General features: G+C 38.7%; 1 protein-coding gene across 1 annotated transcript; it reads left to right on the top strand.

Annotated features, from left to right (window-relative positions):
* The first annotated feature begins 1,844 nt into the window (after positions 1 to 1,844).
* LOC139742996 (importin subunit alpha-3-like) lies at positions 1,845 to 26,910 on the top strand. The gene is made up of 11 exons (XM_071653503.1): positions 1,845 to 1,988; positions 12,131 to 12,256; positions 15,266 to 15,444; positions 16,128 to 16,300; positions 17,595 to 17,809; positions 18,494 to 18,625; positions 20,715 to 20,843; positions 23,108 to 23,212; positions 23,647 to 23,881; positions 24,624 to 24,712; positions 25,681 to 26,910. Exons 1-11 carry the CDS (start codon positions 1,911 to 1,913, stop codon positions 25,777 to 25,779), a joined length of 1,560 nt encoding a protein of 519 aa, XP_071509604.1. The 5' UTR covers positions 1,845 to 1,910; the 3' UTR covers positions 25,780 to 26,910.
* The last annotated feature ends 635 nt before the right edge of the window (positions 26,911 to 27,545 follow it).

Below are 27,545 nucleotides of genomic sequence, written 5' to 3'. Positions count from 1 at the left end.
GTATGTGTTCCACTCTTTTTCTCTCATTATCAAAATCAATCTAAATGAACAAAATTTACATGACATTCATATAAAATTATATATATATATATATATATATATATATATATATATATATATATATATATAATATATATAGGGGGGTCGGTGCAATATAGTGCTAACCCACACTTTTGTCAAAATTGAGTTACATGCATTTTCATAATCCTTATCCTTCACTCTTAACCTCCGTGAAAATATCATATTTGAATACAACCAACAAGATGGTAAAAATGCATGCATAGTCGTGTTAATGTACAATGTATGGACTTTCCCAACATTCAATAGCGATTATCTCAAAATGACTATTGTGTGGTTTAGCACTATTGCACCGACCCCCTCATATATAAATTCGTTTTAAGTTCTTCTTCTTTTTGTTGTTGTTGACTCTGCCATGGTTCCTATCACCTTCAGTTTTGTTATACCCTTGTACTAGTTTTGTAACTCACCAACCTATAGCTAGTGTTTCACGCCTGTGAAAGGAGCTGTAGTGAGTCCTAAGGCCCTATAATCTTTTGAATAAAACAAATTGTTGGGCTTAATATAGGCCTATAGGTGTACAATTCATTTTAATTTGTCATTATTATTGTTAGTATTATTAAGGCCCTGTTATTATTATTATTATTATTATTATTATTATTATTATTATTATTATTATTATTATTATCATTATTATTATTATTATTACTATCATCATCATCATCATCATCATCATCATCATCATTCATCAGGGCTGAGGATGACGTCACTGAGCAACTTCTAATTTGCGGGAATGGCCAATGCGACCAAAGTAAATATTTATTGGAAGTAAAGTGTTGACATTTCATAACTTCTTACTTTCAAACTCATGTCCGAGTTTGATTAAACTCAACAAAACGTCAGACAAACGTTTTTAATCATTATCTACAGGACTATAATTTGTGAAATCAAGACGAGTCGTGGGAACATAATTATAGTGTGTTACTTGTATAACATACTCCAGTACAATTTCAATGATAAACTTCATGGTTTAAAAATGTGATTATCTTTGTGTGAGAGTTGTATCACAGTGGGAGTGTGCTAAAAAGGGTAAATAGGCAAAAAAAAAAAAAAAAGTTGTGGACTTATAGTTTATCACTCTATCTGTGTACTAGTATTACGGAACACCTCATTTTCGAACAGTTTATATAATTTGATATAATAGGGTACCAGTTACAATGAAAGTAAGTCTACATTCCTCGATCGATGTTGTTTGTCACATATTCATTCATAATTCAATCGGCAGATTTAATTTAATTTGATGTTAGATCTATAACATGCTGCTCAACCTCAAGAGAGTACTGTAAGCTGGAATCATAAACAACGCATTCATAACTAATGATATGATATGAATTGCACGTTGTTTACAATATACTGTAGTTGATTGAGAAGTATAATAAATGAATTGCATTTACTAGTGTACTAAGTATATCTTGCCTTTATCTCTACCCTATGACTGCATCGTGCGTGCTTTTAGATTGTTTCTTCAACTTCTACGAAACTGTTGTGCGATTGGTCAATTGCTAGTGAGTCATACAGCGTATGTTTGTAGTGCAAAATACGATACTAAATAATGTATACATTTATCTGTCATAAAGCAATCACTAATTATTTCTCCTATGTTATAATGCAAAATATAATGTATTTTGTGTGATATTTATAACATAAAACGAGGAAATTACTCTTTACAATTGTTACCTGCTTCAACCAATCACTATCTCCCTCTTAAACCGCCCTAAAGTGAACGCACTGCGTATGACGTCATAGTCTGGCCGGCATTTTGGAAGTGACTGCAATATAGCCGGTGTTGTCATTCTCTGTCGAAAAGGGAACTCACTACGTAGTAAACGAAAATGTCGCATTTATCAATTGATGATCCCGCGATGGGAGGGAGGATCAAAAGCTTCAAGAATAAGGGGCGAGATCAGGAGGTTAGTATGTGTATTTTCAAGTTAAAGATTGGGTAAATTCAGGTTCTGTCGCTGTGTGAGGCACCGTCATTGAGTCCGTTTCTACACAAGACTGCACTCACTGCTACCTACCGCATAGGCCTACTGCAAATGGTTTGTAATGGAAGTGAGTGAGTCAACGCAGCGCAGCGCAGTGCAGTGGGCGATGAGTGGTGTTTTGTGCCGCAATTGCAATGCGATAATAGATTCGATTCTTGTTCAGTGACGACCGACTAGCAAGCTAGGCTACCTCAACTCGTGTGCCTAAAATTTGTACATTAATGTAGACAGTATTAATTCCAATTTGCCTATGATCAAGCACAACTATAACCAAGAATTGCTAGTAACTAGAACTTAGAAAAATCTAGAAAATCTAACTGTCGAGTGTTGCAGTGCACAGTGACGAGCCAAATGGGTTGTTGTGCAATCACAAGTGTGAATGTGCAGCTTCAGCAGCAGTGCACAGTGAGGCCATACTGTACTGGCCTGGCCACACAATTCAACAACATAGATAAACGGCATGCAGCAGAAGAAAATCTTGTTGGCACTTCGCCCGACCAGATGCTGTTAGTGTTAGTACATTGTGCGAATACAGCGTCTGACAGTCGAGGCATGCAGCTTCAAAGTGGGGAACCTTGTCTCAACACAACTACAAAACTTATGAACATTTATACGTTTCTTCTAAAAACAGTATACGTAGGCACTGCCAATGGCCCTAGCTGCCACTGCCGCGTATATGCACCGAATTTCAATGTGCGCTGTGCGTCACTGTATCCCCATAGGCATACGTGTTGTATGCGGGATGATCGTTGTGCTATCGCTGTGAATTTTTAGTGCATGTGTCAATAGAGTGGAAGGATATTAGTTTTCACTTTGTATGAACAGGCATTTTATGGTACGTATCGAAAATACAGGATTTCCACTTACCAGCGAAGGTGACAGTTGCCTTCGGAAAGCCGGAATTTCAGCGCAAATTGCGATGATTTGTGCTGTATCGTACCAAATTTGCAGCGAAAGTTCGTTAAGTTTTGTCTTTGTTTGTCTATTTACCTATATTAAATGCAAACTTCATTATTTTGTTTGACATTTTTGGAAAGCTTAGGTGATGAACGATTTCTTCAACGCACAACCTAAGCTGCGCCAGCCAGCGCTACGGGTGTGTGGCAGCTGGAAGTAGGGCACTGCAAGACAATTTTCAGTAGATCTCGAGTCAAAGTTTGCGTGTGGTTGCATTTTCTCTGCGCGCGCGGGAACAAACCCGTGTGTGCGTCTATAGGAGTTGTATACATTGAAGTTTGCATACAAACGTACAAATGCCATGCAACAAACTTGCCTCGTTTTCATCGTCATTAATTTAAATTTGTTGAATTCCACCAAAAAAAAAAAACCTAACCTAGTCTAACATTATTCAGAAATTCCTTCCACCTCCGTGGGTAGCCGTTGACACATGCACGCATATCGGTTATGAGCGATTTGACTTTGACATACGCATCGCATGACGCCGAACGCTGCGCCGCTAGGCCACCCTGCAAATAAACGAGTACAGCATAGTCTGCCAGCCGGTACTTCAGGCGATGCTTTGTGCGAAACGGGACTCCCTGATGCCTTGGATGCGCACCCGTCACTAGCAGGGTGAAGGTGGGTGGGGTGTAGATTTTCAAGTGGGTGTCTACTTTGTTGTCTGTCTCTGATGATGTTGATTGTTTTTGATGGATGTGGTCTGCAAGTTAGTGGTGCATGGTGTAGAAGTTCTACGATCGCAAAAGTGACAGTAGCTTCTTGGAGACATGCGTGTTGCTGTTGTAGTGTTTAGTGTCGGCACTTACTTTTGATGTAGAGTGGAAATGTGCAAGTGTACCTTTGCACTACTTCGTCATGGTCTGGTATAACTGCGAAATACAGCCCGAACGCCAAATGCGAAGCGTTGGGGCTGTGTAGGGAAGGATATTGAGTAATGGCAGGGGCTAGTATTGCGGGTAAATTCCAACTTACGTACTAAAAATTGCTTCAATTTGAATACTTACAGATTTGGTTCAGTTATTGATATCACTTGCCTGGGAACGTTTTTGTTCTTCCAGTAGTCCCTTTCTGTAAAACTTGATGACTTTAAATGATCCGGTCAAGAGGAATCTGTGAGAATGACAACTGCTCCATTCGACGGATTTGAAACCTGTGCGCATGCGCAGACCGCAGTGTAATTTAGCCTTTTTACAAGGCCTTCTCTCTGTATTGCGTTGCTTTCAGGGCGAATGAAGAACTTATATATCCCAGCCGAGCGCGGCAGCGTGAGAGCGAAAGGGCCTTGTCCAAAGGTGAAAAACACTGCGCCTTTCGTGCATATTCATATCCCCAATGTGCTATGTGCCTTTGCAAAGGTTGTTTCGAAAAACGAAGGGAGCTCCCAGGAGGAACGGGGAGAATGGAGATGGACTCGTAGAAAAACATTTTTTTCAAGACCATGGGATCAGTTTCAAAATTGTGCAAGTGAACGGCAAGTAAGAATTAGATAGGAAACGAATGTAGAGTATAAAAGTATGCCTTTTTCTAGTGAAATACATAACTTAAAGAGCTGCGAAAATTTGGGTTTGTCTTCCAACGTTCAGTGACAGCACTCTTTCAACTTGGGGCGCTCCCACAGTATAACTGTGTACAAGGAGCGCCCCGGGGTTAGGTCCGGTATACAGCAAGTGGAATATTCACCATTTAACTTTGACACTTAGTTTAACACATTTCGGAATACAGTAGCTCAATCGCAGCTTTGCGCTGTGCTGCATGGGGGGTACTAAACATGTTCACGGCATAGGCATTGAGCTCAGTAAGATTTTACAGTTTGCTATTAAGTCATTTCACTAAATGATAAATGTAGCAATCACAGCAAGATTTTGTATGGTATCTTTATTTTTTTTTTCTATTAAAAAAAATGTTTTTCTCCAGAGCTTGTACCAAGTGATAGCGATTGAGGTTTGAGCTTGTTGTGGTGGTTGATGTTGTGATTGTTGTTCATTGTGTGTGTGTGTGTGTGTGTGTGTGTGTGTGTGTGTGTGTGTGTGTGCACTTACCCATGGTGTGAAATGGGGACACACATACAAACTTTACATTTATACCGAGAGCACACAGAGAACCGAGGACATCCTCGGTACGCAGACCATTCATGCTTTTGCGTGTAGGGGTACATGTTTCTACGTAGGTCATCAATTAGCATTATTTTAATGTAAGTCCTCAGTTGGATGGTAATACACTGTATATGAATGAGTCCTCATTATGTGGTAAAATTCTCATGGGAAAACAGGTCCTCTGTTTCCACCATAGACGTGTGTGTGTGTGTGTGTGCATGCATGTGTGTGTGTTTGTGTGCATGTGAGGGTGTGTGTTTGAATGAAATAAGATTGTTTAAAATATGATTATAACACGGGTAAAAGACTAAAGATAAATGATGAGAAAAGGGGGAAGCAAAAATTGCTATTAAAAAGATTCACAAAGTAGAAAATGGACATATAATTCTGGGGATAAAAAGATTAAAGGGGCATTCCGGACGATTTTCATAACTTCACATCATGTAGTACATAAATCAACAGCTTCATGTATAGATTTGTAGAATTTATTGTGGTTTTTAAGCAGAGAAACAGTATTTTCTAAAACCTTAAACAAATTACACTGAACAAAGATGATGACATAGAAGCCTCACATATCTCAGGAATGTAGCAGTGTCATTCCATTACAATACCGCATGCTTGCAAACTCACCTGTGTATAATCTATGCATGCCTCCTTCTTTTGTTCTGCTTCTTTGAGCCACATCTCATGCATTCTTATGGTGAGGCTGCCATGTCATCATCCTTGTTCATTGCAACTTGTTAGAAATTTCGAAAACATTCTTATTTTTCATCCCATTCATTATAAATCCTGAAACGCTGTACTCAGTATAACTAATTTATGTATGTTCCAATGTAAAAATTTGAAAATCATCCGGAGGTCTCCTTTAAGGAAGGAAAGAGAAAAGAGAAAATTATATTACAAAAGAAACTAAGGGAGAGATGGTTATATTTAAAAAGAAGAAAACAAATGAAAAAATAAAAATTGAAATTATAATATAAGAGAATAGAAGAGAAATGAATCAAAATGAAATGAAAGATGAATACGAAGGAAAGAAATAGTATTGCATAGGCTTGAAAAGAAATTGATAGAAAAGATGTATGCACAAGAAAGAAACAAGAATAAGATACATTGGAGAAGAAAGAAAGGAAGGGTAGATGGAAAGATAACCAGAAGGAAGCCAAGGATAGAGTGATGGGCAGGAAATACGACTGAAAAGAATACTGTCCAGTAAGATTAAATGTATTTTTGCAACATGACATTTTGGGGAATTGTCACTGGCATTCAGTGCATATAGTGAAGACAAGAACTTTTCACATTGTATAGGATATGCATTTTAATTTTGCAAATCTTGACTTTCGCAAAATTCACAAAATTTAAATGTTTTATAGTATTGAGAAAATTGACAGGAGGAAAAAAGCAAAGAGTAAAAGAAAGAGAAGGGAAAGTTAGGAATACATGAAAATGAAAGGAAACGAAAGGCAGACAAGAAAGGAAAAGATTTAGGGGATGCACTCACGCACCCTCTTGAAACTGCTGTGTATACAACTGCTGTCACAAGACTTGTTTGAGGGAAAGGGAAAAACAAGTTCAGCTTTTCAAAGACACCATAGAAAAAGGCGCTGTGATTAGTACATTCAGTTCAAACGATCTACTGTAACGTGCTGAACATATCTTTACTGTACCGACTGCCTGTGTGCAGATCTGCATTTCAAGTGATCAAGTGATTCTGACACATGTATACAATGTACAATCTGTCAGCAGGGCTCCACACTAACTTATTTTTGGTGGCCCGATCAGGCCACCAAAATCATTGATTTTTATTTTTTGGTGGCCAGAAAGTAAAATCTGGTGGCTCGAAAAAAAAAATCAAGAAAAAACATAAGAAAACTAAATCGGACCTACTAAACATAGAAAAATAAATATTAAGTATTACTGAAGTGATCCAGATACCCATGTCTAAAATAAATGAATAGAAAATTAAATCATCTTACCGTTATTCTGAGTTTTAAGATTTAGCAAATAGGCTTATAGATTATTATAAAAGTTGATGCCTATATTTAGGTGGTCAAACTGAATGTTATTGCTATTTACTTTCGAACGTAAAAGCAAACATCCGGCATTTATTTTATCATCGTACGGAGTTGAATACTATTGCTATTCATTTGCAAACGTCTAAAGCAAACATCAAACATTAATTTTCCCATCGAACACAGCTGAATGTTACTGTTATTCATTTCAAAATTTAAAAGCAAACATCTGGCAGTTATTTTACCATCGTACGGAGTTGAATATTATTGTTATTCACTTCCGAACGTCAAAAGGATCATTCGACATTTACTTTAGCATCTTCTGGAGCTGAATTTTATTGTTATTACTTTCGCACGTAAAACCAAACATTCGGCATTTATTTTATGATCGTACAGAGTTGAATATTATTATTATATTATAGCCGAATGCTATCCTTATTCATTTCCAAACGCAAAATCAAATATCTGACATTAATTTTAGCACGGTACGGAGCTGAATCTTACCCGTATTCATTTCCAAAAGTATAAGCAAACATCCGACATTTATTTTAGTATCATCTACGGAGCCAATTGTTACCGCTGTTCATTTCCAAAAGTAAAGGCAAACATCCGACTTTTTTTGGTGGCCTGATCGGGCCACCAAAATCTTCATTTCTGAAATTTTGGTGGCCTGATGTGCGTTTTTGGTGGCCCTGGGCCACCGTTAGTGTCGAGCCCTGTGTAAGTGTCATATGGTAATTTCTGTCAGACTTTGGGTACTCAGATGCAAAGTTCAGGATTATTGAATATCTAGTGTGAGTTTATGCATGTTTAGAAATCATTTGACAATGTGGTGCGAAAGTACATTTGTACATTAGCATCTAGAAATCTGCTAGTATACAAATGATGCACAGGATAGAGTGCATTAGTGGAGATGTAGCGCACTCGAGGGTATTTACAATTGTGAAACATGCACGAGGCGAAGCCGAGTGCATGTTGCACTACATTGTAAATACCCAAGAGTGAGCTGCATCTCCACTAACGCCACGAAATAATCCTGTGCATCATTTGTTTTATAAAATGGGTCGAAAACTAACACTGTAACAACATTTTTCACGTACCCTTGTGGACCCAAACATTTACGCACGTCGCACTCGGAAATCCCGCACATATAAGTACTGTACGTATAAGAGTATCCGTACGCCACACACAAGAAAGGCCGGCCGGCAGCCCGAACTAGAAGTTGTTTACAGGATAACCAGTGCGTATAGTAGCGTGCGACGCACTTGTAACAACTGATTGAGTGCGCACTGCTAGTGTAAACATTGTGACGTCAGGCCGTGCATGTAACATTAGTGAGAAGTTAATGCAAGCACACATGACTCATTTCAGCGCTTCCAATTGGCTACATTCTTGAACCCATTTTATAAAACCATATGATAGACTACATGTACATGTAATTATCCTGGTTTGCGGCATTTAAACACTTGATGCGACTATAGATCTTTCACCCTTTCGGAAGAGTCAGAAGAAATATTAAACCCAATCACTATTTGTACAACTTTTAGGTTTGGTTTGATGTGAGGATTAACATTATGGTTAGGGATATTTTTATTGGTAAAATTTGTGCTTGGCTTAGCATGCAGGTTCGGTGTATTTTGTTTGAGCAGTAGTCACAGGAACAAATGTCATTGCACCCCAAAAATAGATGTCGCCACCACTTTTTAAGAAAAGATATGGTTTGGTTCCCCGATCAGGCCACCAAATTTCATTGTCGAGTCACCAAAAGAAAAAGTTAGTGTTCCCTGGCGTTGGTACTAATCTATTAAGCCTTAAATAAACCGATTAGTATCTTGCAAACTTACTGACCTTATAGGCTTTCTTGGCGATTTCCAGTTGTTTTTCAGCTTAAAGAGTGTCGAATGTGCCTAGTTCCGCTTGCATAGAACAGAAGCAGGAGTTGCTAGCATGTGTTATGGGAAGTGAGAGTACTCTTGCACCTAATTTGGCATTGTCGTTGATGTTCAATAAAACTGCTTCTGCAGCAGATAGGCACCCTGCTACAAATCGGGATAATTAGTCTATAGACATGATAGATGATAGATATGATTTCTTGAATCTAGTAGAGAATATTTTCTAAACTTACATTGTATATTGTCAGTAGCATCTTTGTCCATTTTTGAAATTCCATAAAAAGTGGATGATGAACTTTGTCATATTTCTCAAAAGAGAATTACATTATATAAGATATTTTGGGTCAGTTTTCAATGGTGTTTCTGTCAAGAGAAAATTAAAACCTACCTTTCAAGTAAGTCATATCAGCATTATTTTTTTTTTCCCTGAGTACACGCAAAACTTCCAAATCATGTTAGCAAACAATACACTGATAAAAGCTTCATTAGTGTGAGGACCATTAGTGAGCATGTAATGAGTGTACAGTATGTAGAAAATGTATGTGGCAAGTACAGTACCCGTACATTCTCGCTCCTCAATCAAATTTGCTAACCTTCGGCAGGCATTTTTTTGTTATATTGTACCTCCCAAAATATCTGGCACTGCATCTAAAAAAATGGTCATGTTTTCAAGCCCTTTTCCATACTCTAAAGACGTGGAGCTACAGTAGGGAAAGACTACGTGTAACTGCACAATCATCTTCTGCATATGATGCAAGGAGATGCTAAGTTCTTGGGATAAGTGTGATTCCATTGATGTTGACATCAATTTTATTGTTTGAATCATGTGCTAATGTTAGCATACACATGTACCTTTACAGTGACGGGGCATTAAACTGCACATTACTTGAATATGAGACTGTTCTGAAGCAAATGATTTTCACAGAACAATAGATATATATAATGTACTCTTAAATGAATCCCACAAGAATTGGAACAATCATCCCCCAGCATTCCCACTGATTCCCACTGATCAGTTACTCGGCATCCCCTTTAATGCTTGAAAGAATGCCAAAAAATAAAATGTTTTCATTTTTGCGCCATTCCTGTACATGTATCGCCTATTACTTCCTTTGCCAGCAAATACAGATTTATACCCTAGAAACTACATGGTTTCTATTACCCCCCCCCCCCCCCCCCAAAAAAAAAAGAAAAAGAAGAAGGTATAATAATAATGCTTTTGGAGCAAAAATATTATTTCCTGAAAATTTGATACATTTTATTGTAGGAATTAGTATATTTTCTCGTAACCAAAAGGAAGAAAAGTATGTATTTGACATAAAAAAGGGGGTGCTTCCAAAATTTGCTGTGCAGTGACAAAAAGCCGTACTTTGGCTTTGTGCAAGGAATTTTGTGTGACACGTACAGTACACATAATATATGTGACATTGTATAGTAATACCACTTCCTCTTTAAAGGAAGTGGTTTGCAATAAAGATGTGGCAGTTGTGTAGACTTCCAACTATGAGAGTTGAAGTTGTACAACGTAAACAGTCTCAGGATGGTCCACGAGGGGTTTGAGCATGTCGCTGCAACATGCTCAAATTCTTGTGCAACATCCTCAAAAGCCAGCAACATGTCGTGCAACATCCTCAAGAATTTGCAACGAGCTCAAAATAAAATGTATTCAAACATGTTCAAACCATAAGAAACACCAAACTACCTGGTTCTCAGATATTTGTGTGCAAAGCATGAGAGAGAACATTGAATGTAAGCAGCACAAAGAGAGATATACTGCGAAATTTTGCATACTACCTGCTTGTGACAATTTCTGCAATATTCTCAGATTCTGAGTTTGCAACATGCTCAAATTTCAAGTTGTGGACCACCCTACTAACAGTCTGCTTTGATGACTGGGAGAATGAGTTTGGGAATCGGGTTGCAGTGATTCAGAAGAATACATTGTGTACAACATGAATAGAAAGAGTCAGAAGACGGAAGTGATATTATTTTTCACTTTTTCAACAGACGTACTGTATGTCTACAGGGTTGAACTTTTTGAAGTTCTCTATTGACTGTAGCTTGCCTACATAAATACTGTAGTTTTTCAGGACATCATGATTGTGTTCCTTGTACATGTACTGTACTACAACCTGTATATTGTATGTATACATGGTTTACAGAAGTTGTAGGTACAGTTGTACATGTGCAGTTGTACATTTACATGTACACATGTACATGTGTACAGTTTACATGTACAATGTACAGTACATGATGTATGTACTGGGTGTACTGGGTAGTACACCCTCTGTTCATTTTTATTGTAAATGTAATGTCCATTGTAGTAATTAGATACAAACATTGTACTTCACTGTATGTTTAGTCTGCCTCCATTTTTTCCTGCTGTAGTTTTCCAGTCAATGGGCACAAACTCTTTTAGGATAATATGCCTCAAACACATCATGGCTGACCTACAGGTGCAACATGTACAGTATCTATACAAAACAATGCAACTGCTGTGGAGTCTTCATTAACGTGTAACAAAAGGACATTTTGAACATTATTTTGTCATTCAAATCTTGTATAATCCAGTATGTATATTACATACAGTGTATTGTACATACCACAAGTTTGAGTTTGTGTGTGTATGTATCTTATTTGTACAGTACTGGATACTTGTTTGTTTGCTTGTGCATGTGCACATGTCTATTATTATGTTCATGTGTAAATTTGTGCACATGTGGCTGTCATATTTTGTATGTCTGTAACTCATACAAGTGTACAAGATGATGTTTCTCTTGGTAAATTGTTGTTGTTTTGTATACTGTACATGTACAATGTACACTTACATTGTACATGTGTATTTGTATTTATGATGTTCAGTGCCAAAACAAGACATTGTCTAAAACAGATGTACATGTACACAAAAGTTGTCAGGTTGCAGGCGTACACTTGTGTTTTATGACATGTATCTAGTTATGATATTTGATGCAACCAATTCATTAGACACTTGCCTTCAGATATGTACAATAGTTACAGTTGTATAATGTCATTGTCAAATGTTCAAGGTGTGTGTATACAATGGACAGAAAGCTAAATTTTGATACCTTTGATCTTCCCTGTGTGCGTAGGAGATGAGGAGAAGGCGGACGGAAACGACGGTGGAGCTGAGGAAAAACAAGCGGGAAGAGACGGTGCTGAAGAGGAGAAATGTCCCAAACCTTGAAAGTACAGACTCAGAGGAGGAGTCACCCCTAGTAAGACAAAAGACCTTTCTTTACTCTACATGCAGTATCATCAGTGGAGAACTAGAAGGGCTTTGTTGCAATTTTTGGGGGGTACAGTGCCCTCCCGTTATTTAACGACCATGGTTTTGACAAAATTCCAGTTACAAAGACATAAACATTTAGGGCGCGATTTTATCAACCCTATGTTTTTTATTGTTGATTTTGTTCAGTTTGAAATAACAAAATTTTGATATATTGATAGAAAACTGCTGGTCCGAGGTCTTCGTTATAACGGAAGTCCACTGTACTCAGTTGTTGGTATGATTTTTTAGAGCTCGATCTCCTCTACATTATGATGTCAATTTTGCATTTTCAGTAAGATGTGAAAAATTAAAACCACACAGGTGCTCTTTTACCCTACTGTATATTTGAAATAATGCTTATAAATCTACCCACTTTTGTTTAGATTAACTTTTTATTTCGTAAAGATTGATTCTTTCGTTTTTATATACGCTCAAATCTTAGAATGCGATAGTGCCCTTCTTGTTCTCAGCTGACGATATATTTCACAGGCTTGTTACTTAAATTGCGAATTTCACAAGTTTGATGATTTTCGTAAATGCAATGATACACAAAAATATTAACTCTGACCCCGACACGAATGTTGCATGCATACATGCATACATAGTACATTTCTTTGTATATTGCTCTACTCCATGATTGCAAATTTAGCCACTTGCAAAAATGTTAGTCCCGATTTGTGAAAAACTAGACTCACTCCAGTAGATACATGGCATATATACATGTTTACAGTATTTCACACCGTAAAGTAATGGTGTAAATTCCCAAAAGCTAAAGCCATTTGATATGAGCAACCCTCTTTGCTCCATTCGCATCCTATAGAAGATAATTTCTCTTGTTTGGACGTGTTGATCTGGCTTAAGATTGTAATTAAGGTGCAGACGTTTTGCAAATAGACGTGTTGTGTTAGGGACATAATTATAATGGCATGATTCCTTGAATATGACTAGAATTTCACTTGAAAAACTCAAATTTGAAACCCTTTGCCCTCAAAAGAAAAACAGATGGAAATAGTCAGAAAATACAAATAACTTACAATTGTAAATTTTGATTGATATATAATGATAACTTAATTTTGCATCACAAAAATGATTATACTTTTGCACTACCCACTTTCTTGTTAGTTAAGGAAGCTGTCGTTCATTACAATTTTTATTTGAAATGTTCGTTGTATAAATACATCACTTGATATGTATCCATGAGCACAACTGGCTATAGCTGGATTTTTAGATTCACTGAGAACACTGCTGGTAGAAAGTGAAAATGGGCCAAGTGTCACAGTATGTCAGAGAAAATGGAAACCATATTGTTAACTGACACGTCGGTCCTCTGTGTCCCACTTAGTATACTTGCCTCAAAGACATAACAAGCAGATATGGGGCGTTACGTTTTAAAGGTCCAAGAATGTATGTAAGCGTACATGTTCTTCTTGAACTCATACAGTAGTAGCTTTTCAACGCAAAATTTTGCATAATCTTCATTTCTGTGAGCACAAAATCAGTGTACATTGTACACTAGTGAACAGTGTACTGTATCAAACATGCATGTGAAGTCAAGCATCTTTTGTAACATCCACTTCAGACCTGAAAAAAAAAGAAAAAAAAAAACCAACAACACAAATATCTACACATGTACAGTGTAGCATTCTGGTCTACCACACTATGCAACAAGAACATATGTACAGTGCATTTTTCTGTTGTTGTTGTTGTTATAAACATACAACCCATGTACATGTATCTGTTTTTGATTGATTGATTGATTGATTGATTGATTGATTGATTGATTGATTGAAATTAAGTGTTTAAAAAAAAATTATTGTTGAAATCTGACTGGCAACCAAAGTTTAAATTGCACAGATATACAGTGTACATACATGTTGTACATGTACAGTATGTGTATACACCTACATTGTAGATACATGTATTCATGGACTTTAAGGGAAAAACAGTTACATGTTCATAAGTATGAGAATCATGATATTGAAAATTTAATTCAGGGGAAAATGTTATTGAAGGGGATATTATACATTGTAGTTACACCCCTACCACAAGTCAATTTCTGTTCTGATGGCAGTACCTTAATTTCTTTGAACACCATACATGTATATAATGTATGTGTTTTAAAAAGTTGTTAATCCATCGCATAACTATGAAGTGCGTATACATGATGCAGGCTTGTGTTGTGTTTGTCATATCAACCAACTAATCTGATAGTGCTGATAAGGTAGCATGCAAAGTTGTTCTTTTCCAAAATTTTATTATCTATAAATTTGATGATTCATGACTTTTAATTATGCTAGTGCAGAGCTGTGTGTTTGAGATAGAATAATCATACTTCACTCAAGTTACGAGCCTGAATTACTTGTACAGTGTACGTAATACAGATCTGTATTGTACATTGTATATAATCATCAGTTTCAGACTTTGTGTAAAGGGATATAGAGCTCAGTATAATATAATTGATATGTTCCTTTTCAGTGCCAGTGACAGTGATGTTACATTCAGTTGTAAAGCAGGAAATCTTGATACAAAGTGAGATCATATTTGAGACTAATTGCTTTGATGGAATCTTTCCCCTAGTAATAGTTTCTCTGACATGCAGTTCACATCCTGTGTAGCATGCTCTGTGTCAACCACAAACACATCAGGAGTTATAAAAGGTGTTGTAACAAAAATAGCCCTGAGCAAATGACATATTGTAAAGCCAGAAATATTCTCGGCATGCGACTGCCATGAATTGGAACTGACAGCCTTTTTCCCAGTATGAAATTTTTGCAAATTGCCACTGGCATTCAATGCATTGTGTAGACAAAACACTTCTGCATACATTTTTATTTTGTGGGTCTTGGTTTCTTGCAAAAGTGATAAAAGTTTCATGCACATGAAAATTTCTGGTTTTACATTTGCATCTCAATTACATTTCCTTTTCATGATATATGCACTTGTGATCTTCTTCCAGATAAATAAGTCCATTTCAGACATTGTTGTCAACGCCAAGAGCATGGAACCCAATAAACAACTCGACGCAGTACAAGCAGCGCGGAAACTCCTGTCCAGCGACCGCAACCCACCCATCGACAATCTAATAGAATCTGGCATACTCCCAGCTCTAGTCAACTGTTTAGGAAGAGGAGACAAGTAAGATGCATTGTCTTACACTACATTGTATATTGGCAGAAAGTAGAAAGAGAAATAGATTCGGAGATGCCTGTGCTAATTTGTGTTTACAGTATTTAGTGTCTTCATTCTTATTCAAAATGAAATACTGTTCATGAAGAAAGATAGGCTTTTGAACTCTGATTGGATGTACAGTGAGTGCTAATATATGCAGGCTCCCTATTTTATAAAGCAAAATTGAATTGTGCTATCAAAAAAATTTGTGATCTCCCAGAGTGCAAACCTCTGGAAATCAACATATATGTTTTTGAGCTATAGCGGTTTGCAGTCTAGTGGATAAAGGAAGAGGAACTGACTGGCTGGATGATATTATGATTATAGATAGTATGCAATATGTCTATCGATACTCATGGACAGTTGCTTGTGCAGCAACTGCATAGACAGAGAGATTGAGAAATAGAAAGATCTGACACTTTTACAGCTCAGATTTCTCTGGTCACAAATGTGCTGTGCAGTACGTGTCTATTGAAGGAAGTTATGTAAAGGAATGCAAGCAACAGAGACATATATCTCCTAGAGACCATAGATGCAGTCGCGCAGCCATAAAAGCAAAGAATCTATGGACCGATGCTTGAAAGTAGCTATCTAGAGGGTTGTAAATAGGATAACTTTGGTCATCCCATTTGCTGATCCTCCCTTCGCAGCCCATCATTACAATTTGAAGCTGCGTGGGCCCTCACGAATATCGCATCCGGAACATCGAAGCAGACGCTTGCCGTTGTGGAAGCCGGAGCCGTACCATTCTTTCTCCGCCTGTTGGACTCCCCCCATCAGAACGTCGCCGAGCAAGCAGTCTGGGCCCTTGGAAACATTATAGGTATGTGCGTGGGCGCTAGGTGATCGTTGAAATGCTCCAAACACACGGCTGTCAGACAGTTCTGGAAATGTGTGTCAATTTCTTCATGACATGCGGCATTGGCTAGAAAGAAAATGTCAACACTTATCACGATGGATGAGTACCCGGCATTATGTAGTGGCATTGTGTTCTTTCAGCAACAAAAAAACAAAACAAAACCCAGAACACTTATGGGCACTTCATCATATGGCCCCACTCGAGACAGGTATCTGCCGTGTAGAATAGATGCAAACACTTTTGATGGCTCTTCCTTTGGATGGTGCCAGTGGAGGCATTTAAATTCTCGAGTACTCTTATCATTCTGCTCCGTTTAGAAGTATTGTTAGTACAGTTAGTATTTACATTGTTTTTCTCCTCACAAATTTTACAAGTCAGGTGGTATTTGTGAAATTGATAATTCTCAAAATATTGCAGAAAAACAGAAGTGCACTGTATTTACTTCTCAGAGGTGGTCTTCTGTTGTGCATTCAAGCACTTGTGGAATTATCTTACGAGTCCAAATTTGCAAAATGTATGGAGGGTTGATAACATGTTGACAGTTTGAACAAAAGAAATAAAAAGTAAAAGGATTAAGTTCCAAGTTGATGTAGACCCATTTCATTTACATGTTGTTACTCCAGTCACTTGACTCCCATTGGGTAGAATTCCAGCCGGTCACATGTTTGCCACCCATTGTTGCTGGTTGCTCATTTGTGCTTTGCTGAAATAGAAGCAGCATGAAATCTCTGTATTGCGCAATGACCTTTCGTAAGGCTCTGAGCCCACTCATCAAATGTTATGACTGGTTAACATTGTCTCAGCCAGGAGGCTATTATTAGACTTCACACAAAATGAAGTAGCTCCATGCATCATGGCTGTGATGTTGGATTACAGGCCACTCGAAGCTAAGTAGGGTACAAAAGTTTTGATGAAAGCTTGACTTTTGCTAGTTTCAGGCATTTTCCTATTGAGCTTACATGCAGGAATCAACACTAACTTTTTTTTCTCTGGTGATCCATTCGGGCCACTAAAATCTTCAAATCTGAAATTTTGGTGGCCCAAAAAAGATTTTGAATGTTTTGAATCTTAAGTGCCTGATTGAGCCACAAAAAGATTGTCTTTTTGGAAATTTTGTGGCCCCGACATCAATTTTTAGTGGCCTTGGGCCGTCGAGCATATCGAGCACTGTGTTATGTATTGATCATGGTAACGATACTGAAATGTCTGGCTAACATCTTGACACTTAACCTTCCCTGGATCGCATTTCTTTGACAAGGTGACGGACCGCACTGTCGGGACTACTGCATAAACGAGGGCGTTGTCAGGCCCCTGCTCAGCTTTATCAATCCCACCATCCCTCTCTCCTTCCTGCGCAATGTCACATGGGTCATCGTCAACCTCTGTCGAAACAAGGATCCCTCGCCGCCCATCGAGACCATCCGCGAGATCCTGCCAGCCCTGTCTGCACTAATCCACCACTCAGACACAAATGTGAGATCACGGTTTTGTCTACTAAATGTATTGACTGTCGTGTCAGTTCAAACAGGCTATGGGAAGAAGGGGGGGGGGGGGTGGTAGCCTATTCTGACCCACCTGACACAATATTTTTAAAAAAAAGTATTGTATATATTTAAGTGTGTAAGTGCCTTACCTATTTTGGACCGGCCTGTGTGTCGTTTGCATCTGTGAGTCATCATCAATAAAGTTTTATTAACTGACATCAGCATACTCTGTTCTCAGGCATAGTGTGATGTCATAAGACGGAGTCCATTGACCTTTATGAGAGGGTTTTTTCTCGGAAACACTTGCACAACATTAACAGCAATGAAAAAACAACTCAAAACATAACAATTTATGTATGAAATTATGAATTATTCCAAATTGATGAACTGTCGTCTTTAGTTGTACATGAAAAAGTGCAATTTCTGTTGACAGATTTACACAATGGTGTGTCACTTTAGAAATAAGATATCAATCTCTAAATGAGAATGCGTAATGACACTGGAATTTTGTATGTACCAGTATTTAGCACATACAGTATGGACCTGGCAGCCACAACGCCCTGCAGCATTCACTTAGCCATGTCGTGTTTTTTAGCAATCCTACATTTGACTCGTGAAATTCTTTCCCTTCCACCGCTCTACAATTCTTCTTTCTTTGTTACACCCCATGCAGATACTAGTTGACACAGTGTGGGCGCTGTCGTATCTAACGGATGGCGGAAACACACAGATCCAGATGGTGATAGATTCCGGCATTGTTCCAACGTTGGTGCCCTTATTAAATAGCAAAGAGGTCAAAGTTCAGGTAAGACTTCACAGGTCATGTGTGTGAGTGTGAAATGCCTGACGTGATGCTTTATACGGATGCCGTCTCGAAGCCGAATAACTTGGGATCAATAGCTAAAGTAGAATTATTTTGCCTCCATGCACATGGAGCACAAACCCTATGACATTCACCATATCAAAAGTTATAGGTATAGATCATATAAAAAAGGATTACTTCATAATTTTTATTTTGACTCCACTTTTTGTCCCCGCCGAACGAGTTCGAGCAGGGGACTATGAAACGGGCTCCGTACGTGTGTGTGTCCATGTGTCCGTCCGTGTGTCCGTCCGTCCGTCCGTCCGTCCGTGTGTGCGTCCGTGTGTGATCAAAATCTTCAATTTGCTACTTCTCTGTCATTTATGAGCCAATTTTGATTCTGTTTGCTTTATATGATAGCACTACATGGGAGCTTTGAAACTTCTACACAGAATTTCAGTCGTGACCTTTGACCTTGACCTTTGACCTATATTGTACATTTTGCTACAAAATGCTACTCCTTCGCCATTTCTAACCCGATTTCGATTCCGTTTGCTTTATGTGATGGCACTAGGTGAGGGCTTCAAAACTTCTACACAGAATTTTGAACCTTTGACTTCTTTGACCTTGATTTTTTACCTGTATTGTACATTTTGCTACAAAATGCTACTCCTTCGCCATTTCTAACCCGATTTCGATTCCGTTTGCTTTATGTGATGGCACTAGGTGAGGGCTTCAAAACTTCTACACAGAATGTTGACCTTTGACTTCTTTGACCTTTGACCTTGATTTTTTGACCTGTATTGTACATTTTGCTACAAAATGCTACTCCTTCGCCATTTCTAACCCGATTTCGATTCCGTTTGCTTTATGTGATGGCACTAGGTGAGGGCTTCAAAACTTCTACACAGAATTTTGACCTCTGACTTCTTTGACCTTTGACCTTGATTTTTTACCTATATTGTACATTGGCTACAAAATGCTACTCCTTCGCCATTTCTAACCGGATTTCGATTCCGTTGCTTTATGTGATGGCACTAGCTGAGGGCTTCAAAACTTCTACACAGAATGTTAACCTTTGACTTCTTTGACCTTTGACCTTGATCTTTTGACCTATATTGTACATTTTGATACTAAATGCTACTTCCGGCGGGGACATATTTTACGCACCGCGTAATTTCTACTTTTCCTTGTTTTTTTGTGCTGCAATGTATTCATTCAACATTCTTTTCACATTTGTTTAGTTTTTTTTTCCCGTCTCAATAGAACTTGTAAATACATTTTTTCCACATAAAATAGAAGTATATATATATGTCAGCATTACAGAATATGATAAATGAAATTTATGGATATACAAATGAAAAGGGGAAATATGCGTGGTATATAACTGGAGAGGCGTAAAATCATGCGATATAGCAATTGTCACTTGTAATTCTCTTATAATCAGTGAAGTGCGTTAACATATTTTTTCTGGATGTAAATGTTGTGTTCATCATTAACAATTCATAATGAATATGGGAGTCTGCCATGTCTCTGTGTGTCAAGTAGCCATGTTAAATGAAGTGTTTCTGAGGGAGATGAAAAGAGATTTCTTTATGGATTACATGTCAAGTCTGTACAACCGAGACACAGCAAATTGGAATTCCCTTTAAACCTATCACAGTCCCAGAAACCACATTTGTGTGGTTTGGTGCAGTATCTTTCTGTAATGGTTTTTGCTATTCATCGTCAGTGTGTCATAAGTAACTTGTTTCAGGAGTGCAAACAGCTCTTTCATTTCAACTCTTTGTTGTTCATTTATATTACGTTTGTTTCGGTGGCAGGATTTTCTAGAGCCTCTTGATTACTGAATCTAGGATTTGTTCTCAAATTGGCAACACATTTTATAAAGTTTCTGGGTTTTTCTGTCAAATTGGCAAATTTTTGTTAATCTCTTTCAGATTTTATGCACATTTAATGAAATTAACCAGTTACATCTAATCTTTCTCCAACATGGAATATACGGTGAAATTCAGAGTTGCCAATTTGAAAATGATTACAAAGATGATAATATCCACAGCAAATCGTTCCTGTTCTTCCCTCCCCACAACAGACAGCAGCACTAAGAGCAGTAGGTAACATTGTGACCGGTACCGATGATCAGACACAAGTTGTCCTGGACAACCGCGCACTGGCATACTTTCCCTCGCTCCTCGACCACTCAAAGGACAAAATCAACAAGGTAAATGCGTAGAGGAGGATATTGTGAGAAACTCTTACTTGGGTGACAAGAAATTTGTTCTACCGTGCACCGCTTGAGTGTGTTTAATTTTAGCATACTAAGGACAAGGCGTTGGGAATTATGAAACAGCGAAGGTTGTGAAACGTGCAGTAGAGAACCAGAGTAATGAATGTATATTCCAAGGACTTTCTGAAAGGGACGCCATACTGCTAAGAGTTTTCTTGGGAGGTTATGATCGTGATACGTGATGGAGCCATGGTGACATGAGCCTGTGCATTCTCGAAGTGACGAAATAAAGGTGCCACTGCCAAATCTAGCGTAATTTTAGTCGTAGGATAGGATTAAAGTCTGCAGAGTTGAAGTGTTTGATTCAAGGTTTTTTTAGGTTAAGTGTAGTATTTTTTTTTTTAAAAGCCAGTGATGGATGTAGTTTTATTCTTATGTCCCTACCCCTGACAGAAGGCAAGCTAATGCAGGGCTGAAGGTTGCCGATGGCAACGCATTGCTGAAAAAGGAGTGCATCCGAGGCTCTGAATTGCCGTTCCGAACAAAAAAGCTATCCCTCCGTGACGGTCGTCATTGGGCAATCCAGGGCCAGTGACGAAGATAGCCATTATCCCTGTCGCTTTGCCTTCATTCCCCCCGTAGTATAGCAGTTGGTTGCACCTTGGCAGGCCTCGTGTTTGGTTTCACTTGGTCTGTGGTTGTCTGATCGAGAATGACTTGACACCATGGCACAGATAAAACATATCAGGATTTTCTGTTATGTGGAGTTTTATGGTCTCAAACCTACCTGTGTTTGTACAGTAGCCTCAGTCGATGCTAAACTAGTTCTATCAGGGTGAGCTTTCACTTGATTTAATTTTGTTCTATTTATCAATTATTTTACTTTAATATCTCCCAACCTGAAGAAATCTGACCCTCTCATAACTTTTTTAACTCTTTATGTGCCATGTTCGCACGGCCGACTCAGTCGATGGCGTGCCAACTTCGCATATTCTGCCCAAATGCACAAACCCGCCCAAACCGCTCGATAAATTGCCAAATGCCACAATACAAAGAAAGCGTTTCTCGCGATTTCGTTCCTCTCACATATAGCATGCATTTTATGTGGTGATTGATTAGCAAGCGGTGTTCCCAACTGAATTTGTGTGTAAATTGTAAGTTCCTGTCACTATTTTGTGTGCAAAGTCATGTCTTGTTACCATAAGGTAGTTCCTGGTCATTTGAAAGAAAAGCAATCACAGATTTGTCATACAATTTACATCAAAACAAAGCTTGGCATTTTCTCTACAACTTCGCTCACTACGTGTCCAGCTTAACAGAAATCTATAAAAGTTACATGAATTTGAAAAACAGAATGTTTTCCCAAGGTGTGTTAACGTTGGTGTCTCAGAATAATGTGGCACACATGGGGTTTACACCATGGCACATAAAGAGTTAAGGAAATGAATGACTACTCGGGGTATGACTTGCATCTCAAATCCCTTTTGATTTCAAATTCTTTGCTCCTCCTTTATATCAATCTTTGAATTTCCAATATTTTGATAGAGGCAGAGAGAAATATCACTTTGGAGGGGGGGGGGGGGGACTTGACTTTATGCGCAATGAAAGTATGACATTGAGTGTAATTCATTGTTGTAATGGTTTGCTGGTCAATTAAATCATATCAGCTGTTCTGTTCCTTTATATTTGCATAATCTGTCAACAAATGTGTATTTTCATTCTCATATGGGTATTAAGTTTCTTGATTTGTAGTAGTTAATGTATTTCCTTAAAGTTTAATGAAATAATGTAATGTGTCTTCCCAGGCTTGATTTCTCTTTCCCCTTCGCGTGCAGTGCAAATAATCATAAATGTACAGTGGTGAGAGCTTTTGCATCAAAATGTGTTTTGCTGAAAGCGCTTTTTAAAATGCAATAATGGTTTGGGGTCAGATGGTTTCAGTGTTGCATACTGGCATGACATTTTGTTTATGATAGGAATAACAATGATGATTTTCAGTCTTTTGGAATTCTGTATGTTTTCACATCTCAGTAGAACATTTTAGATTTCCCCAGTATCAATTCCTTCATTATCGTTTCTTTCAATTACTTGTCCTTTGTCTGGTTATTTGTATGCTTGCAATCAGAATGCATGAAATTTCTTGAAGCTCATAAAGTTCTGAAATATCCCATGTTCTCTGTAGCAAGGACATGAGTGCGTGGGTTAACAAGAAAAGAGAATATGATACGCTGGAGATATTCTCGTTCTATACTTTGCAGGAGGCTGTGTGGTTCCTATCAAACATCACAGCAGGCAGCCAGAAGCAAGTACAGGAGGTGCTGGACGCCGGTCTCATACCACAGATCATTAGGCATCTAGACAAGGTTAGCTGGCTTCCGAGGACCGACGGTCCCCCATGGGATCCTTGACTCGCTCCTCTTCTGCTGCCCTTTCCTCTTATATGGACAGGCAAAAGTGTAGCAATATCGCAGAATCTTCATTGAGTTCATTGACCTAGGAAATTGATACCTTGATAACAGTATTAAAGTGATTCTTATTGTTTTTAAATGATTTATATGCTAATGTTCACGAAAGTTTATAAAAGACCTTCTTGTCATAACTTGTACTTGTACACGTATAATGTAATCTTTTCTTTTGATGTAACAATGAAAGTGAATTGTAGTGTTATAATACTTCCTTAGTATATATGTATTTTTTCAAACCATACTCATCATATAAGAATCAAAAAACATACTGGGGAGAAGGGGAATATGACATGCGTTGTGTTTATTTTTTTTTTTTCGCCGATTGTTTCCAGAGTGACTTCCAGACCCAGAAGGAGGCCGCCTGGGCGGTGAGCAACCTGACCATCAGTGGCGACAAAGAACAGGTGGCCGTACTGGTGCATCATGGTGTCATCCCGCCCCTGTGCAAGCTGCTGACCGTCAAGGACGCCCAGGTGGTCCAGGTCTGCATCGACGGCATCAACAACATCCTCAAGATGGCTGGGGAGAACTACCACGAGATCGCCGACATGATCGAGAAGTGCGGAGGTGAGGGTCACAGCTGCTTCATGCACATCATCCTAATTTGGGGACTTGCTCACTTTTTGAAAACGTCTGCCGTCTGCGTTTTAGTGATTGTTATGATCCTCTGCTGCATTGCTGGACCAAATTATGCCAGCAATGCTAGGGCAATATTGCTAGCAGCAGTACTCATTAACCGTAGAGGACGGACTGATTTTGCTACAACACGCATTTCTTATGGACACCTGCCCGAGTATACTCGGGACTTGTCCTCAATGGGTTAAGGTATGCTTATGTGGATATGCCGAGAAGGCAGGATGTGTTTGAGGGTTTTCATGTCATAGAAACTAATGTGTTGTAGGGATGGAGTTTTCGGCAATCACACTCTTCGTGCAGTGTGAATTTGAATTTATTACCTCCGCCAAGGAAGGCGGTTATGTTTTCATCAGCGTAGGTTTGTTTGTTTATTTTGTCTGTGTGCAAAATAACTCAGTAAGTTGTGGACGGATTTGGATGAAACTTTGCAGGAAAAGTTGATATTGACACAAGGGAGAGATATTAAATTTTGGTAGTGATCCGGAATTTTTATAGGTTTTTGAAAGATATTTTTATCGTTTTGCAGATAGGGTCAACAAACTAAATAGGAGTTGGAGCTGCATGTATTTGAGGTTTGTATACGCGCTCTAAAGTACATGCTCTTGCTCAGATACCCACCACAAATACCCACTACAATATCAAATCCTCTGTTTTCTCTTTCCCCTCCCCCAAGGCTTGGACAAGATTGAGATGCTGCAGCACAGTGAAACCGAGGCAATCTACAAGCTGGCTTATGAGATCATCGACCAGTTTTTCTCAGGGGTGAGTACAGTTGAACCTCTCTTATCCGGCCTCCCTTTATCCGGATCTCTCTATTATACGGACGCAATCTCGCCGTGATTTTTTTTTATAATTACGGGAGGAAAGGGGGATTCCCAACTCCTTGAGAACTCCTACACAAACACACATGAATTACATATTACTTCCAACATGATTAACATACATTACATCAAGTTTCCTTCCAAATTGCTTACCTTCAAACATTTTAACACCCCCAAACATCCCCAAATTATCGCATTTTGAAGCGTTATTTCGTCGACTCGTACTGTTTATTTTCAAGATCTACTTGATACATTTCTTAATAATTATTTAGGTAAATCATCCCAAGAATTCATGAAAGAAAATGATTTCATTTTGTAAACACGAACCTCTATTTTGGGGTCTGTTTACTGAGGGTAACAATGAAAAGGTTGCAGTATACACATTACTACATGTGGTACCACAATGGGCTACATCAGTACATGTGTATGTATATGTACATGTATAAAGCATTGAGTCTCCCGTATCCGGCCAAATCCCTTATCCGGATGAGCCCCAGTCCCGAACTTGTCCGGATACGAGAGGTTCAACTGTAGTTGGTGCTTGCTCCTACTCAAACTTTCCACCATTCTGAAAATATTACATGGCGCTTTTGATCCATTCTTCTTCACGTCTGATGACAGGAAATACCTCGACTACCTCATACCTTGAACTAAGCTAGGGCAGTTGAAATTGTGTCGGAGATTAACCTCGAGAACAATCAATTGTTTTGTGGTGTGACTGACAACTTTCCTGAAAGGGTGCCCTGGTCATATCTTCATTTTTATGCAGAGCGACAAGTTTCAGAACTGCCTGTTGTGTTTGCCAAATATCTTACTTGCAAATGTGTTGGATTATTAAGATGTACTGCAACTGTGTTTCTCTCTTTTGAAAGTCTGTTCATTGTTTGGTCTGGGTTTTTCTTCCCCCAGCTGGATGAGGAAGACCTTGCGCTGGCACCTCAGGCCAACCAAGATGGGTTCCAATTCGACACCAATACCAACATCCAGACAGATGGTTTCCAGTTCTAGTTCCGGCCGTTGGGCACCTGCTCTGCGACCACCACCTCCCTCCCCCGTTCTCACTGGAAACTTGGCTGGGCGTACGTTAGGTACCCAAGACACCACACGGATCAAAGAGATGTGCATCAATTGACAAAGCAGTTGTGTGCTCCCTGTTGAAGAGAAAAATGAACATCCAGGGTGAATCCGTTGGTGATGCTTGTCAGGGCTTTGTTTATTATTAGCGGAATAAATTTTGCCCCCTCTTCTGGTTACAGGAAATCAAAAATTAAATATAAAACAAGCATTTTGTGCTTATCGATGCAGTGATGCGTGATCAGAAGTTAAAGCCCCTGAAGGACAATGTGCAGAGTTTATCGAAATTGTCAGGGACGTATAATTCAGAGCGCTTTAATGCCAGGTGGAAACGTTTCTTATTCTTCCCATCAGGGGTTCACCTTCCGCAGAGCAATATGAGGAAATTGACATTTTCTGTCGGACTTGCAAGGAAATCTCGGCCATTTCCACTGCGTCGCCTAATATGCAGTACCTTCAGAGTTTGCACAACATGCTCCCACAAACAAAGAGTTGTCGCCGTAATGGTAAGCGTCGTAGCACCGCGGTTCATGCACATAACGACCGTCAAATTTGAGCAGGAAGCAGAAGTGAGCGGTGCTCACATGCCGCAGCTCCAGTCTGGAGATCAAAAAGTGATGAGTTTCGCCTATTCTGCATGACGTCAATAGCCTTCAACGATGATATTGCATCATTATGGACATACGAGTGTTGATCATCAAAATTTATCGAAATTTAGCACTTTTTTCTTTTCATTGCCTCCACCTCGTAGGTTGTCAGAGACTCTACTTCTAAATTCTTCCTCCATGCAGTGATGCAAGAGGCATATGTTGGTTTTTACGGTTTTATTGTCCGTTCGTTTGTCTCGTTACCATGGTAACATGAAAACCACAGAAGGCACCAGAAAGAAACTTGGTGTTAACACGCACAGCCGTTTGAGAATGCACAGATCAGATCGTCACGTCATTAGATTGGAGGTCGGATTCGAAATGCAGTTGCCAAAATTGCGACAGGTTAAGGCACGAATACAGGAAAGCGTTTCACAGAATTCATTCAAACCTGTTGCATTACTAAACTACGATGACACATTTCTCTTTTACCCTTAGCAGAGTGCAAAGTCACAGCCAGCTGTTTTGCTAATGGCGCCCATGACTCAAATATTGGATGATGTCCAGGCTTGAGGGATTTTGTCGATGTCGACTGGGAAATTTTTTGAAATGATGTGGACAGATGCTATGAAAGTCGTAGCCAAGGGCGAAATGTTGAAATTGTTCTGTGTCCGCAATATAAAGAGAATTTTTCAATGTAATGTCATCAAACTTAATTCGTGCAACTGGTATTCCAGTGCACTTGTCTGATCTTTCTTTCTTTTATCTATCTTCTCTTTTTTTCTAAATTATTCTTGTTCTTAGTGATAGTTAGGATAAATATTTAATGGTATGTGAAAGCGTAGATGTCAACATCTTGATCTTAAAGTTTGAAACACCCCGAGTTGTCGTTTTTTGTTTTTGCTTTTTGTTTTTTTGTCGGTCTCTTTTGTAAATTTTTGTAGGTGATATTCATGCATTCAGGTTCTCCCCTTCGCAGGATCGGCATTGGAGGGTTACGATAACGCTGATGGCATACCGTGAGTGAGTTGTATATATGTCCTCAAATGATCTCCTTCTTGTAATCCTGCTGCTAGCAAAGAACAATGTTCAAACGTAACATTTGTGACTACG

Source organism: Diadema antillarum, unplaced genomic scaffold, assembly GCF_040938485.1.
Source record: "Diadema antillarum isolate AM-2024a unplaced genomic scaffold, OU_Dant_1.0 seq00001041_RagTag, whole genome shotgun sequence".
In the NCBI taxonomy this organism is placed as follows: domain Eukaryota; kingdom Metazoa; phylum Echinodermata; class Echinoidea; order Diadematoida; family Diadematidae; genus Diadema; species Diadema antillarum.
The sequence above is the reverse complement of the archived record's forward strand: the minus strand, read 5'-3'. Positions and strand labels throughout refer to the sequence as shown.

Excerpts from the sequence above, each read along its gene's own strand:
- LOC139742996 (XM_071653503.1), top strand. The coding sequence starts at position 1,911 with ATGTCGCATTTATCAATTGATGATCCCGCGATGGGAGGGAGGATCAAA. Across the intron at positions 15,445-16,127 it reads TGTTTAGGAAGAGGAGACAA|CCCATCATTACAATTTGAAG; the intron begins GTAAGATGCATT and ends CTCCCTTCGCAG. Across the intron at positions 23,882-24,623 it reads CATGATCGAGAAGTGCGGAG|GCTTGGACAAGATTGAGATG; the intron begins GTGAGGGTCACA and ends CCCTCCCCCAAG.